Genomic DNA, 14,056 nt, shown 5'->3' on the forward strand with positions numbered 1-14,056 from the left:
GGTAACCGGGTCATTACCGTGGAGCATCAAGTCACAAGTTTCAAACGTTTTCGTTGCTCCTGTTCCTTGTCGCAGGTAAAGTGTTTTAGTCTTCATTTCACATGGGGCTGGACGTAACCCAGTGGTAAACCGCTCGCTTGATGCGCAGTCGGTCTAGGATCGATACCCGTAAGTGGGCCAATTGGGCTATTTCTCATTGTAGTCGGTGAATCACTATTGATATATCAAAGGTCGTGGTATGTGCTACCCTGTCTGTGGGATAGTGCATATAAATGATCCCTTGTTACGAATGGAAAAATGTAGCGGGTTTCATTTCTAAGACTATATTATGTCAAAATTACCAAATGTTTGACATCCAATAGCTTAGGATTAATACATCAATGTACTATAGTGGGTCGTTAAACAAACACAATCTAAATAAACTGTCGTCGCTTGTGGAGTGCTGGAGCGGACCTGTAAGAAGAAGGACTGGCGTGTAACGTTTTCTGCTGGTCATCTAGCTCATCGTTTTACTTTAATTATGAATAAAATACAGATATAAATACAACTAATGGCGGTTACCATGGGATCAGACCCTGTTGTAAAACGCTTCACAGGCTGATCATTACCCTGTTATAAAAAGCTTCATAGGCGTCAGGAAATGACAGTGACTGGGGAGTGGGCGGCTATTCATTAATTTGATTCTCATCTGGAAGGGGCAAAGCATTATCTTCTTAGTTGAGGGGTTCAGTGGCTCCTCGCCCCTGCCTCCTATGCCTATGCGTATGATCTTATGACCTGATTAACGTAGTATTTTGTGTTTTGCTAGAACTGAATCTGGCAAATCTGGTGGAAACTGCCCGGAAGCTGGGGCTAACAGAGTTTCTGCGTGCCACCGACAGCGTCGACATGACTGAAGAACTTCAGCAAGGCAACTTTACCGTATTCGCCCCGGTAAACACCGCCTGGACAAACGCAGCTGGCCTATTTCCTACACTGCCGGCCCTAATGCCCCAGGTTCGTGGTGTTATTGGTATGCTGCAGTGCCGCGATTCCCTTTCTTTCGGTGCTATGTTTCATGATCTCATTCACTTCTACACGTTATATACCAAATAATCTGTTTAATGAATCCCAAGGATTTTGGTGAATTGAAAAATGTATCCTTTATATGAACATGTTAATATACTGACGTGGCAGGAAGAACAGGTAATAATTAAAGGACACATTTTCAGTTCCCTAGGAATGAATATAATTAGTATGAGTATGTGTTAGCATTAGTGAATCTAGGAATCCAAATGTCTTTAAGACATAGGGTGATTGTGTTTGTACTTTCTTTTTAAAATTATTATACTGTGGGGAGGGGAGCTTTTAGGGCATGGTTGTTCAGACTAAACAAAAAATAAAACAAAAACAACAACAAAAACCAAACCAAGAACAACAACAAAAAACTACCCTAAACGTCTTCGATTCCAAACTCTCTTCAGAAAGAACTCGCCCCATTCGCAAGAAATCTGAACAACAAAACCGTAACATATGATCAGGGTCGTATCTCTGCACAATGCAGAGTCGAATGGGCATTTGGCAAAATAGTGGTTCATTCCACGAATCTCTCTATCTAGTTAATCGTCTATACTTCTGTTAGAGTATCTGTTGTACTTACCGCAGGATATGCCCTACACGAGGACGTACAAGAATAACGTGGTGATGGTCTCCCAGCCAATCAGTGACCTCGTGGTGTCAGACATGCGCAACCTGCTGCTGGGACACCTCACCGTGGGCCACCTGAAGACCAGCGCCATGCACGACGAGCAGCTCATCGAGACAGGAAGTCCGTACAAGTCGTACATCCGGATCAACTTCTACAACCAGCCGCAGAAGGTACGCCAGATACTCATACAAAGTCGTGGATGAAGAAAAAGCCCATAGTGTACAATTATTTCAATAATATATTAAACATATTAAACAGATGGAAGGAAAGACGAGAGAGAGAGAGAGAGAGAGAGAGAGAGAGAGAGAGAGAGAGAGAGAGAGAGAGAGAGAGAGATAGATTCGAAGACTAACGGACCACAAATCACAAATAGATTCAAACAGATATTGGCTATAATTTCGTTAGGATTGACATAAAGGACACTACATGTAGTCATTAGTGTTATATTTTGCTCTCTTGTATCAAATTAAAAAGTTTACCAAGCAGGAGTCGGCCTCCTCTTGATCCTTGACAGAAAAATAACACTGTAGGTATTCCTGACCTATCCTGGATCTAGAGATGTTTTCTGATGGTGTCTGTTCATGTTCTTAACACATCCATGACAGTAGGTCAAGGCAGCCTTTTTTGCATTTGATAAGCACCTTACATTTGCTGTTTTACACGTTTTTGTTAAAGGCGCAGACCCTAGTTCCAACTCGTAAAAATGGACACTAAGTTTAGTTAATCTACAAACCTAAAACACTTGGATAAAGTTACAACAGAGTGAAACAAGATTCTGCGACATTAAAACCGGAAAGTATCCTTAAAATATAGACTAGAACTCAAATCAATAACCGTTACTTCTCAGACGCACGTGTGTTTATAAAAATATGAAAAATGCGCTTTGTGATATTAGAAACAACAGGATGACCAGAAACACTTCGGTTCTACGTAAATGGATAATCTAAACAATAAAATATAAGTGAAGTTTGATTTCAGTAATCATATACGGCTCTAATAGTAAAACATATGCTGTAGTATTTAAAAACTAGGGTCTGTCCTTTTAACGCACATAGGCGTACGGGCTCCCATTTTTCTAATGGGGAGTTGGGCAGGCTAGGGTTTGCCCGAATGAAACGACAATGCCCGAATCTGCATAACAACATATTCATATTAGCATATATTCACATTACTGCCAAACAACAATATAGGGTTGCAAACGAAACACTAAGTATTTTTACGTGGATTACAACTAATGTTGAGGATAGAATGAAGGAAACATATGGTAAAATGGTCTAAAGTTAGCTCGTTTTGCCCGAATAACTATATAATGTTCTCCCGATTTTGAGGTTTTGCTCCAGCACTTGGGGGGTGGGGGGTGGGGGGTGGGGGGGGCAACTGCCGCCTGTTTAGTACGTTTATGTTAACGCATTATGACCAGTTGCTCTAGCTAGAATAATAATAAACAAAATAATAATAAAGAACAAATTTTAAAAACGACGTGTCTATTCCAAAAGTGTTACGGTTATAATTAACAATGGTTTTAGCTAGTTGTCAAACGTTTCAATGATTGACACGTGTCTGTTTGTAGCTGGTCACAGCTAACTGCCTTCCCCTGGTGTCAGCCGATAACCAGGCCACTAACGGCGTCATGCACTCCGTGGACGGCATCTTACAGCCCGTTACGCTTTCTCTGATGGACATGATCACCAAGAACCCGAACCTAAGTTTCCTGAAAACAGGTAACTTCAAAAACCGTGGGTTTTTTTTAATCACTTTGGGTATTGAATCAAGCTTGAACTCGTACGTTACTGTTGCAATACTTTAGTTATTACTTATTACTTATAGTTCTGTTATACGATGGTCGTAGTATAGGTTGCGGGGGAATGTTTGGGGCTTCACAAAACACCCACACACCCTACAGGTGAGGCCAAAACTATTTTTAGAGTGCACTGTTAAGCTGTTCAAGAATATAGATGTTAAGGGGAAATGTCGACAAAGAGGTCCACTAGATTCATATTCGACCCCCCCCCCCCCCCCCCCCCCCCTCAGTCCAGACCACGTTACGCGGTTTTTAAAAAAAGATAACATCAAATTCATTTGGCTTTTTTCTTATATCTCGTTCCAGCCAGTGCACCACGACTGGTATATCAAAGGCCGTGGTATGTACTACCCGTGGTATGTACTAATCGAAAAGAGTAGCCCATGAAGTGGCGACAGCGGGTTTTCTTTCTCAATATCTGTGTGGTCTTTAACCATATGTTCCGACGCCATATAACCGTAAATAAAATGTGTGGAGGGCGTCATTAAATAAAACATTTCCTTCCTTCCTTTTTCTTATATATTTACATCTCTACCTGCAACTGTTTCCATGCAGAATCTGCTCATCTTGTGCGTTATCTCTTGACGCCCTCTGCACCCAACCATGATGAAAACGGTTATCTAAAGCTATTTTGAATCATAAATCACAGCTGCATTTGTTTAGATTAAATTTTAATGACAGATAAATCGTAATCTCGTCTCCGCAGTCTACAACATATTTTACTGATGAAAAACAAAAAACAAACACAAAGTTCTACCGGTACAAATCTTAATGTTGTGTTTTCACTGTCAATTGATATCGTTATTTGTCGCGAGTTATTCATTGGGCAAAGGCAGCATTGGTTTTTGTGTGTGTGGTATAGCAATCACACAAGTAAGGACAGTTTTACAGTGGGGATGGTGGTCTAGATTCTGGAGGGCATCAGTATGTATAATAAAACATCTGGATATCATCAACTGCAACGGGTTGTTGATTAGACAAAACCTGCATTTGTCTGTGATCTAGATTGCACATTGCATCTAATAGCTCTGCTCGGAACTCTATTAAAGTGCCCCTATATCCCAACGTTTTCAGGCACGTCTGTCTCAGGTCCGATCTCTGGCATGGCCAATGACCTGACCTGGGACAGAGAGCATCTAACGGAGATCAAAACAATAATGTATAATGGTCATTAAACAAAAGTGTTTAATTTACTTGAAACATGTTCAGGACGGCGAACGGTTACTCGCTAGACTGATATTTGTTCCTAAAGTTAGACGAATGTGATATGATATGGATGACGATGATATAAGACAAATAGTTCGCGAGTGCTCGACCTACTAAACACGCCACTGTTTTAAATGTTTAAATAATACAAATATAAATGGGATTGCAATGCTAACATTAACATGTTCGGGGGTGGGGGAGGGCGGGGGAGGTGATAGATGGTGGTCGCTCGCTAGACTGGGGTTTGCGCCTATAGATGTGATATGATGGGAAAAGTTGGTACCAGTCAAATAGTTCGCGAGCGCTCGTCCTCCTGAACACGTCTTGACCTTAAACTACATATACGTGCTTAAATCTTATTTAAAGTTCGGGCACGTCCATCCTAACATGGCCAGTTTCTGGATTTGGGACAGAAGAGTCTGAACCTGCCAGTGCTTTAAATGTTTAAATAATACAAATATAGGCAACACCAGATTGCAATGTTAATATTTGAATGTCGTGTTCGTGTTGTAGTTCTTGGGCGCGCCAGCACCGTGCGGTTGCTGAGGAAGGAAGGTCAGCTGACACTGTTTGCGCCGTCTGACAAGGCGTTCGAGAAACTCAGTCCCAGGCTGCAGGATCGACTACTCAAGGGCGACGTGGACTGTCTCGAGAGTTAGTAACTGTGCAATGTTGTTTAATAAACACATGTATTATACCACTTCAGGCTTTTTGCTAGAAAATATATTAAGGCTACTACGTATATACGTGAATATGGGTTAGAAATGTTTTGAAATTGGACACCGTATTTCATGCACTTTAATAACACATTTTAAACAGCAGTTCTCATACTATAATCTTTCTGAATATTATGAAAATATATCCATTATTTCCAAGATTTTAGGGTACATAATTGTACCCTCCGTACCTTCAGGTAGAAACCTTTCTTGGTTTCCCCAATCGTCATAAGAGTTAACACGCCTCTTTAATGAACACCAAGACTCGTTAGCACCCTCCCAATCTAGTGTAGCTGCTTATTGTTGTTGGATTGTTGTTTTTTGGGGTTTTTTTTTTACTGACCATTAATTTTACTGAAACAAACAACTATATTTGTATGAATATGAGTGCCCCTATAGCGTGTGTTGTCATTATTTCAAAAATTTAATTGTTGTATAGTCTTATTGGAATATTTCTTGACAGGCATATTATATAATCGTGTACAATGCATCCTTGTTTGTGACCGGCCTTGGTGGCGTCGTGGTTAGGCCATCGGTCTACAGGCTGGTAGGTACTGGATTCGGATCCCAGTCACGACATGGGATTTTTAATCCAGATACCGACTCCAAACCCTGAGTGAGTGCTCCGCAAGGCTCAATGGGTATGTGTAAACCTCTTGCACCGACCAGTGATCCATAACTGGTTCAACAAAGGCCATGGTTTGTGCTATCCTGCTTGTGGGAAGTGCAAATAAAAGATCCCTTGCTGCTAATCGAAAAGAGTAGCCCATGTAGTGGTGACAGCGGGTTTCCTCTCAAAATCTGTGTGGTCCGTAACCATATGTCTGACGCCATATAACCGTAAATAAAATGTGTTGAGTGCGTCGTTAAATAAAACATTTCCTTCCTTGTTTGTGCAAAGATAATTTACACATAGACTTTGTCGTTGGTTAAAATGTGCAGCCTGTAATATTATGACTGCAATGTTCATTGTTTTTTAACATTATGTGGCAGATTTAACAATGTCTCGACCACTCTCATCAAACACATATTATTTGTTTCTTAAATACATAGTTGAATACTAAAAATTAAATATTTGTTTTTAGTCAGAGATATTTCATAAATGCACTCAACTGCATCTTCGTTTCCAATTTTCTTTACAGAGGTGTTGAAAAACCATATCCTACCCAATGTGATTTGTTCAAAAGTCATCCAAGGAAAGGCCAAATCACCCAATCTCCTTCACAAGTATCTGAACTTGACGAGAGATGAGAATGACAAACTCTTTGTTGATGGCTCTCAGGTGACCGCCAAGGACATCATGGCCACCAATGGCGTCCTCTTCCTCATTGAAGACGTATTGGTTCCAGATGAAGGTACATGTATTGCATAAACCTTTATGTATCCTTTATAATAGATCAGGGTCGAAGAATGAGGAATAGAAAAATTTATGCACACAAAATGTTGTTGACATGATGATAATAATGTTGATGATGGTGATGATGATCATCATCATCATTATGGTTCCAAACAGCAACAGCAGAATACTATATAATAATATTAAATAATTGTATGTAAGTTATTATTTTTCTTTTGTAGCCCTGGACATCCTTGATATTGCCCAAAAGAATGGCCATGGCAAGATCTTAGGACTTCTCAAGAAAGCCAATCTTCTAAGAGACATCCAGAAAGAAGAAAACGTCACATTCTTTGCACCTTCAAATAAGGCCATTGAGGTAGATCTGACCTTGTCACGGATAGTATTTATGGATCGTGTAGATGCACTGTATAAGTACTTTAATATGATTCTACCATCAGTCTGCACCCTCAAATAAGCAGTCGAAATAGGTCTACGGTAGTCAGATAGTATAGATGGGCAATGGGGAAACTGTTCATCTTAGTCTTCAGTTTTTAACAACACTTAAAATTAGTATTCAAATATTTATCTGCCCGTGATATAAATGTTGTTTACCAATTCGTTCTTATTGTGCAGGACCTTCCAGAAAGGATACTCAGATTGCTTGAAAGTGATCCTGAAGAACTCCGGAAGGTGCTGTCCTACCATTTCGTGAAACCAGCCCTCCACTGCAATAATCTCCATAACAACTACCAGCTTGATACCCTGCTAGAAGACAAGACGATTAGGATCAATGACTACTCCTCGGTATGGAACAACTTAATACTGATGCTCTGGCTACAGGTTTCGAAACTCTCTTAGCTCTACAATATCGTAAAACTATCTTGGGCCTTTGGCGTCACTACGACACACGTCATAGCCTACAATCGTTTTACGATATTGTTGATAGAAAACAAAATGTGTTTGCTCATAAACTCAAAGCAATTGAAAATCAGAGATTACACGTTTGGCACGTGCAATTCGCTTAATACCAGCCATCCACTGCTAAGCCATCCACTGCTAAGGATTTTCTGACTGAATCATCCAGGTTATGTTCAAAAGGATCCTATCATTTTGGGTTATTACTTTTATAAATATTCTTTGCCATTTTAACCAATATTTTCATTAAAGGGACATCCTGAGTTTGCTGCATTGTAAGATGTTTCTGACTAATAAAATATTTCTACGATTAAACTTACATATTAAATATATTTTCTGGTTTAGAATATCAGTGTCTGTATATTCAATGTGTTTCTGGTCATCTTAATATTTGTAAGAAGCCCAAACTGGATTTGGTCTTCTTTTTGGAAATAAAATGAAATTTAGCCTAGTATAAATATTAGAACGTAAAAATATTAAAACGTAAAAATTACAATCGTTGAAAAAGTCTTTGTTAGTTGATAACATCTTAAAAAGTGCAGCAAACTCAGGAATGTCCCTTTAAAAAAGATAAAATAAAAGTTAATTTAGCAATCATGTAATGTGTTTTAATGAATAATGGATTAAACTGGAGAATGCACTCAGAAGTGTATATTCATAACAAAATTATTATTAACTCGCCACTACGTGGCTTCGAATTATTTTCACAAATCTACACCCCCTTGTACATTCTCCATTACTTCTGAAATGAAAGGTGTTGTGGCTGGGAGACTTTGTTTCTTACCCTACATACAAAAATTATGTCAGTCTTTGCTTACTACACTTAATTTGTCCCACTAATATTAGCATATTAAAGGAAAGAAAATAGATAGTTAACAATTAACTGATGCCATTTAGTGCTCATTTCAAATGATAGTATAATTTTAGTTAAGCCGAACCTAAATAATTATATTTCTTACACACCCATTGGTGAGAACATTATGCGTTATTTTTGGTAACACATGGTTGTTTACACATGTACGTGTTTAACAATTTCAAGACATACGACTGGCTGCTCCTAGGTGATGACTAGGTCACCACTGCCATACATCCAATGAAAAACTACATGATGGAAATCGATTACATTGTGAAATATAGTTAACCTGACAATCATGGGTCTGTGAGGCGTAAGTTAGCTACAAGTGCAACGGCTGTAAATAACTTTTAGTTGAACAAGATGTTAAAATTTGCTTAAAACCTGGATTTTGAGGATATGTAACAAATAGAATAATACATTCGTGTCCGTTAGATAACATTTATCTCACAAGTCATTGTTTAAAAATGTATCAAACTCGCTTTCACATGTTAGATACATTTTAAAACAACTTGTTGTGAGATAAATGGTATCTAACGGCCACTCATATATTATTCTCTATATATACTTTAGTACATTAGTCTTCAACATTTTGTGGGTTGCTTAATTATGCAAAATATATTGCTTTCCATTGCTAAACATTACTGTTTTATTATAGTAAAGGTTTCATACATAGTAGAGGTATATTTTTGTGTTGCAGTTCCCGTTTAGTCAGTACAGGATACAGACAGCACAGTGTGTCCCAATTAAACAGCATAACCTTGAAGCCTGCAATGGAGTGGTAAACGTCATTGATGCTGTGAGTACTTATTTTACAAATGTAGTTACCGTATTTCCTCAAATAAGCACCTAGTCTGTAACCCTTTTTAAAAAACACGTTTATATTAAATGCCAGGTAACTGATTACTCACTGACATGACGATGACGTTACACGTGATAAGAGAAGGCCTGTGAGTAAGGACAAACTCAACAATGACTTTCATTTTAAGGTAAACAGCACAAGTAAATGTTCATTTGTTCACTGGTTTGAGTTTACTGTTTGAATTTTGTTACATTTTGAATATAACATTTAAAATCAATAAAGTTAGGAATTTTTATTTTTTATATTTAGTTCTAAAATTTGCTTGAAAAAAGGAATAAGTGCCTGTGTGCTTATTAGAAGAAATACAGCATCTCAAAATATGCATGCCAACAGTGAATGCACCTATTTCTCATATTAATAAGTAATAATAAATATTTAGAATTTATGTAGCCTATACACTCTCTCTTTAGAACTTGATACAAACAATGTGGTATGAAGGGGCCAAAAATGGGGTGATGGGTAAACCAATATTTCCAGAGGACTAAGTGGCAACCACAGTCTGAGTTGGTGGTGGATGTCTGGGGGTTCTCGCATGGGCGGACCTTGGAAATATTTAGTTTCGGGACCAAGGACACACATGGACTAACTCACTGAAAAGGGCACTTTCATGAAAATTGTAAACAAGTTGTTAAAAAAGGACTTTATTTTTTAGGGAAGGGGACTGGTGTTCATGGTTCTGTCACTTGGATCTGCCCTTGTTCTCCCTCATAAACCTTTTTAAATTAGATGTTCGAAACCACCTCTCCATTTATTCACGGGAATGTTGAAATATGTACATGTAGTTTAAATTGGAAGGCACAAATATATCTTTGCTCTAAATCTGCCACCCTTGTGCCCCACCCCACCCCCTTCTGAACCACTGAGAAATATTGTTCTATACTTTTATTAATATTGTTTAGACAACAATCTGGTATTTAGATAGAGTAAGTCACAGACACAAAACATTATTCACAATATTCAGTTTTGTCACTATCATTTTTTAACCTTCAGAAATGTAAAGTGAAGTCTGCTAATACAAATGATGTACTTCAAAATGTTCTTATAACCTGCTTGCAGCTGATGTTCCCACCAGAAGGAAACGTGATTGATGTGCTGGCTCAGGACAAGAAGTTCTCCCGCTTGGTCGCTCTGCTAAAGAAAGCAGGCTTGGCCGACTCTCTACAGGGGGAAGGACCCTTCACAATATTTGCCCCTTCAAATTCGGTAAAACAACCATTCCTTGATATTTTCACATCAAAAGAGTAATGATGATAAAAGTATTAATATCTAAGATCTCAAGGCATATTAGAGACAATATAGTCTAACTCATACGAAAAGCATGTAGTTAAACATTTAGGGCCAAAATTACGAAGTTTGTTTTTCTTACAGGCAGGTGTTTAAGCATTGTAAGTGTATGTAGTTACATGCGTGTAAGACATAAACAGGATTTGTACATTTTTCTCTTAAAGTCTGCAGATTTTGTTAGTCTTGAGTGTGGACAAGTTTATAAGGACTTATGCTTAAAAACATTTTCAGTCCAGACTCCAATGTAAATCCTAATTTCATGTTTAATTCAGTTTGAATAGTACTTATAGCACCCACTCCAGTTTAGCACTTATATCATTCCTAAACTTACCTTTTAGTTATGTTTATTTTCTGCAAAAGTCACTTAAAAAAAATATGTTGTTTTCTATTTGAATTCATTAACTTTTTCAGGCATTTGAAGATATCGACTCTAAACAAATGGATAAACTGGAAAGCAATCGAGACCACCTTCGATCTATACTGAACAATCACATTGTCCAGGGTAAGACACTGTATGATTAAAGTGATTTTGTGAACCACAACTCAGGTGCTCATTGTTTAGTCATAGCTGTATGTGCTGAATCATATTGTATATTATGTAGGGTAAAAGCAGGTATATATTTTGGATGCAATAAACAGTGCTGTAAACACAATATATATGTATTAAATATCTTATATTACACCTGTTTTAAACAATTAAGATGCAGCTTTGAGCAAAGTTTTGTCTGTGTATTATACATGAAAATCTTTTTATTGATTGGTGAAATTGAAAACCATGAGGGATTTTTACTAAGTACTTAATACTATTTACATCACACATTAAACTGATACTTGTGTGCCTTGTACAGATATACAGTTCTGAATGTGGCAACAGTTTTGTCAATTTGATTTAACATAGCTCGTAATTGGTTTTTTTTGGCAGTATATATCTAGATGTGATGCAACATATGTATCTGGGGTGGGTTTTTTATTTATTTTGTTTATATATATATATATATATATATGTCATAGGTGTTCTGTGTTGTGCGGGAATCTTTGAAAGCAACTGGTTTGGAAATCCAAAGGTTGCCACCATGTCTGGAGAAGCAATTCCTCTCGATCGTTTCCGCAACGGCATCAGAATTGGCCACGCTGATGTGAACGAGTGTGACAACACCGCTACCAACGGCGTCATCCATGAAATCAACCGAGTGCTGTTACCTCACGTGAAAGAGAAGGATCCATGGGACGTCTTCGAGGACTATTGGGACTTCAAGTAAAACTTGTGCAAAACTCTGTCAAAATATTCACAATTTAACAGTGTACAATGATTCGTCGGAAGATGTATGACAAAGAAATGTTTCTGTCTGTATTTATGTTTGTGGTAAAGAGGAAACCCAAGTTATAGGTCACATACCCTTATAAACAGTTAAATGCTAAATGTATTCCCATTTTTAGTATTGATACAATTACTATGTAAAGCTGTGATGTTTTGGTTTTTGAGAAGCTAAAATCTTTGAGATATGTTACAGACCGTTTTTGTTGTTTGTTGTTGTTCCATTCTGTTCACCAAATTCTTTTACTGTCACTGAAGAATCAAACTTTACCCTCGGTGAGTTTGCATGTTATTAATTCAATAAAATAAAAAATATATACTTGTTGAAATGGATGTAAAAGTTAAAAATGTTGTCAAATTTTTCTGTTTGTCATACTATAAGTAAATGTGAATAATAAATCAGTATATACATGTACCATCTGGTGGAATAAGTTAAACAAATGTAAATACATGAACAGTTTATTTTAAGATATAATAAAATAACAAGAAATACTAACTAAAGTAAAAAATTCAGTATTAAACATATCACAAAATAATAATGGTTATATAAAAAGGGTTTATAATTATATCACAGATAATTCACAATAAGGAATTATAAAAGGCTGGGTTGGGTTGTTAATGGCATTTTACTCTTTGATCTACCATTGCAGATGTGTCGATGACATCCATGTCAGAGAGAATTCTATGAAATATTTACAGTAGGTTTCATTAAATCACCTCTGTGAAATGAAAAAAGACTGTCACACATGACTGGAAATATCATGTATGATGATCAATTTGTGCCCGTCATAAATGAAAATGTGTCTGTCATCAAGTGTTGAAATAATGTTACTATTGTCATTATTAATCATGTACTATTACATATACCCGTAGTACTACATTATATGATGCAGTGAAACACATCTAAGCAGTACACCCATTGGCCAAATTGAGCCCAGAGAAAAAACAAACTAAGAAAAAACAGCGATTTTGATGGGTATTCATCTTACTATTCAGCTTACAGGGGTTTGGATTGATGTAAAAGTTTGTGTTGTATTCTGTTCACTATTAAATATAGAAAAAGTAATAAAATCCGCAAATAACTACAATCAAATGTGGATAAAAGTATGCAATTTGTAAGCACTTGAAGGCATTTTGTTTATAATCAAACATGCTGATGTTTCATCAGACTTTCTGACATGCTACAATTTCATTTGGAATTAAAATACAGTTGGTATCTTTCCAGGAAGCCAAGTTGAAAAATTCATTTGGTTAAATATATGTTAAAACATTTACAACTGAAAAATAAAATTCATGAATTCCCAGTCACAGCCAGACCTGTCAACCCTCCCGGATTCCGTGGGAGTCTCCCGGTATATGATCAAATCTCCCACCGCCTGCGCGGGAGACAATTTCTCTTGTTAAATGACATTTTTGTAAGTATAAAAAAAAATCGATCCCATTTGCCAAAATAACATAAGGGAAGTAACTCGTTCTCATTCGGAAAATGTCAACTATTTTCAGTTTCCAAGAATGTAACAGGCCGAATTGTTCCGACTGTTTAACCTTTGCCGAAGTAAGACTTGTGGGATATTTATATTGTTAAAAAAGCACATGGAGTTTATAAAATGACGTGTTATTATTATAATGTTTGTTGTTATCATAATGGCTACGAAGCGTGTTGCCGCTAATTCAACAGGCTGTGTACTGCCATTCAGTGTTGCCATATATATATATATATATATATATAACTATCCAATTTTGTTCTAATAACGCCTCTGAATTGTAAAATGTCTTCCCACTAGATTACATAATGCAACTATGACGAATCTGAAGTGCCAGACTCTGGCCCAGAGTTGACAGCGATACACACGATGCATGTTAAAATCACATCACAGCAAGACAACGAAAAGACCAATTAGCTATATATAAACATACTTGTGTCAGTTAATTTTGTATGTTTGCGCAGTAAAATGTTGGTAACAAGGGTACACTTCAAGAGATTATTTTTGTACAATTAATAAATGTTGTGTTTGACATAAACTGATAAAGTTACTCATGGAAATGGGTATATTTCCGGTAAATTTCACACGATGTCT

The 14,056-nt window shown here is 37.2% G+C and overlaps 1 protein-coding gene across 2 annotated transcripts in view; it reads left to right on the forward strand.

Annotated features, from left to right (window-relative positions):
- The window catches only part of LOC121374167 (transforming growth factor-beta-induced protein ig-h3-like), a 30,047-nt gene extending 17,876 nt beyond the window's left edge, over window positions 1-12,171 (forward strand). For both annotated transcript variants that reach the window (XM_041501137.1, XM_041501138.1), the window contains 11 exons: window positions 809-996; window positions 1,645-1,857; window positions 3,258-3,408; window positions 5,208-5,348; window positions 6,553-6,765; window positions 6,989-7,125; window positions 7,383-7,553; window positions 9,218-9,316; window positions 10,436-10,582; window positions 11,075-11,165; window positions 11,675-12,171. In XM_041501137.1, coding sequence (XP_041357071.1) covers window positions 809-996; window positions 1,645-1,857; window positions 3,258-3,408; window positions 5,208-5,348; window positions 6,553-6,765; window positions 6,989-7,125; window positions 7,383-7,553; window positions 9,218-9,316; window positions 10,436-10,582; window positions 11,075-11,165; window positions 11,675-11,922 — 1,799 coding nt within the window. In that variant the 3' untranslated portion in view covers window positions 11,923-12,171. The remainder of the gene's footprint in view (window positions 1-808; window positions 997-1,644; window positions 1,858-3,257; window positions 3,409-5,207; window positions 5,349-6,552; window positions 6,766-6,988; window positions 7,126-7,382; window positions 7,554-9,217; window positions 9,317-10,435; window positions 10,583-11,074; window positions 11,166-11,674) is intronic.
- Window positions 12,172-14,056: the final 1,885 nt, after the last annotated feature.

The sequence above is a fragment of the Gigantopelta aegis genome, chromosome 6 (genome assembly GCF_016097555.1).
Source record: "Gigantopelta aegis isolate Gae_Host chromosome 6, Gae_host_genome, whole genome shotgun sequence".
Taxonomy (NCBI): domain Eukaryota; kingdom Metazoa; phylum Mollusca; class Gastropoda; order Neomphalida; family Peltospiridae; genus Gigantopelta; species Gigantopelta aegis.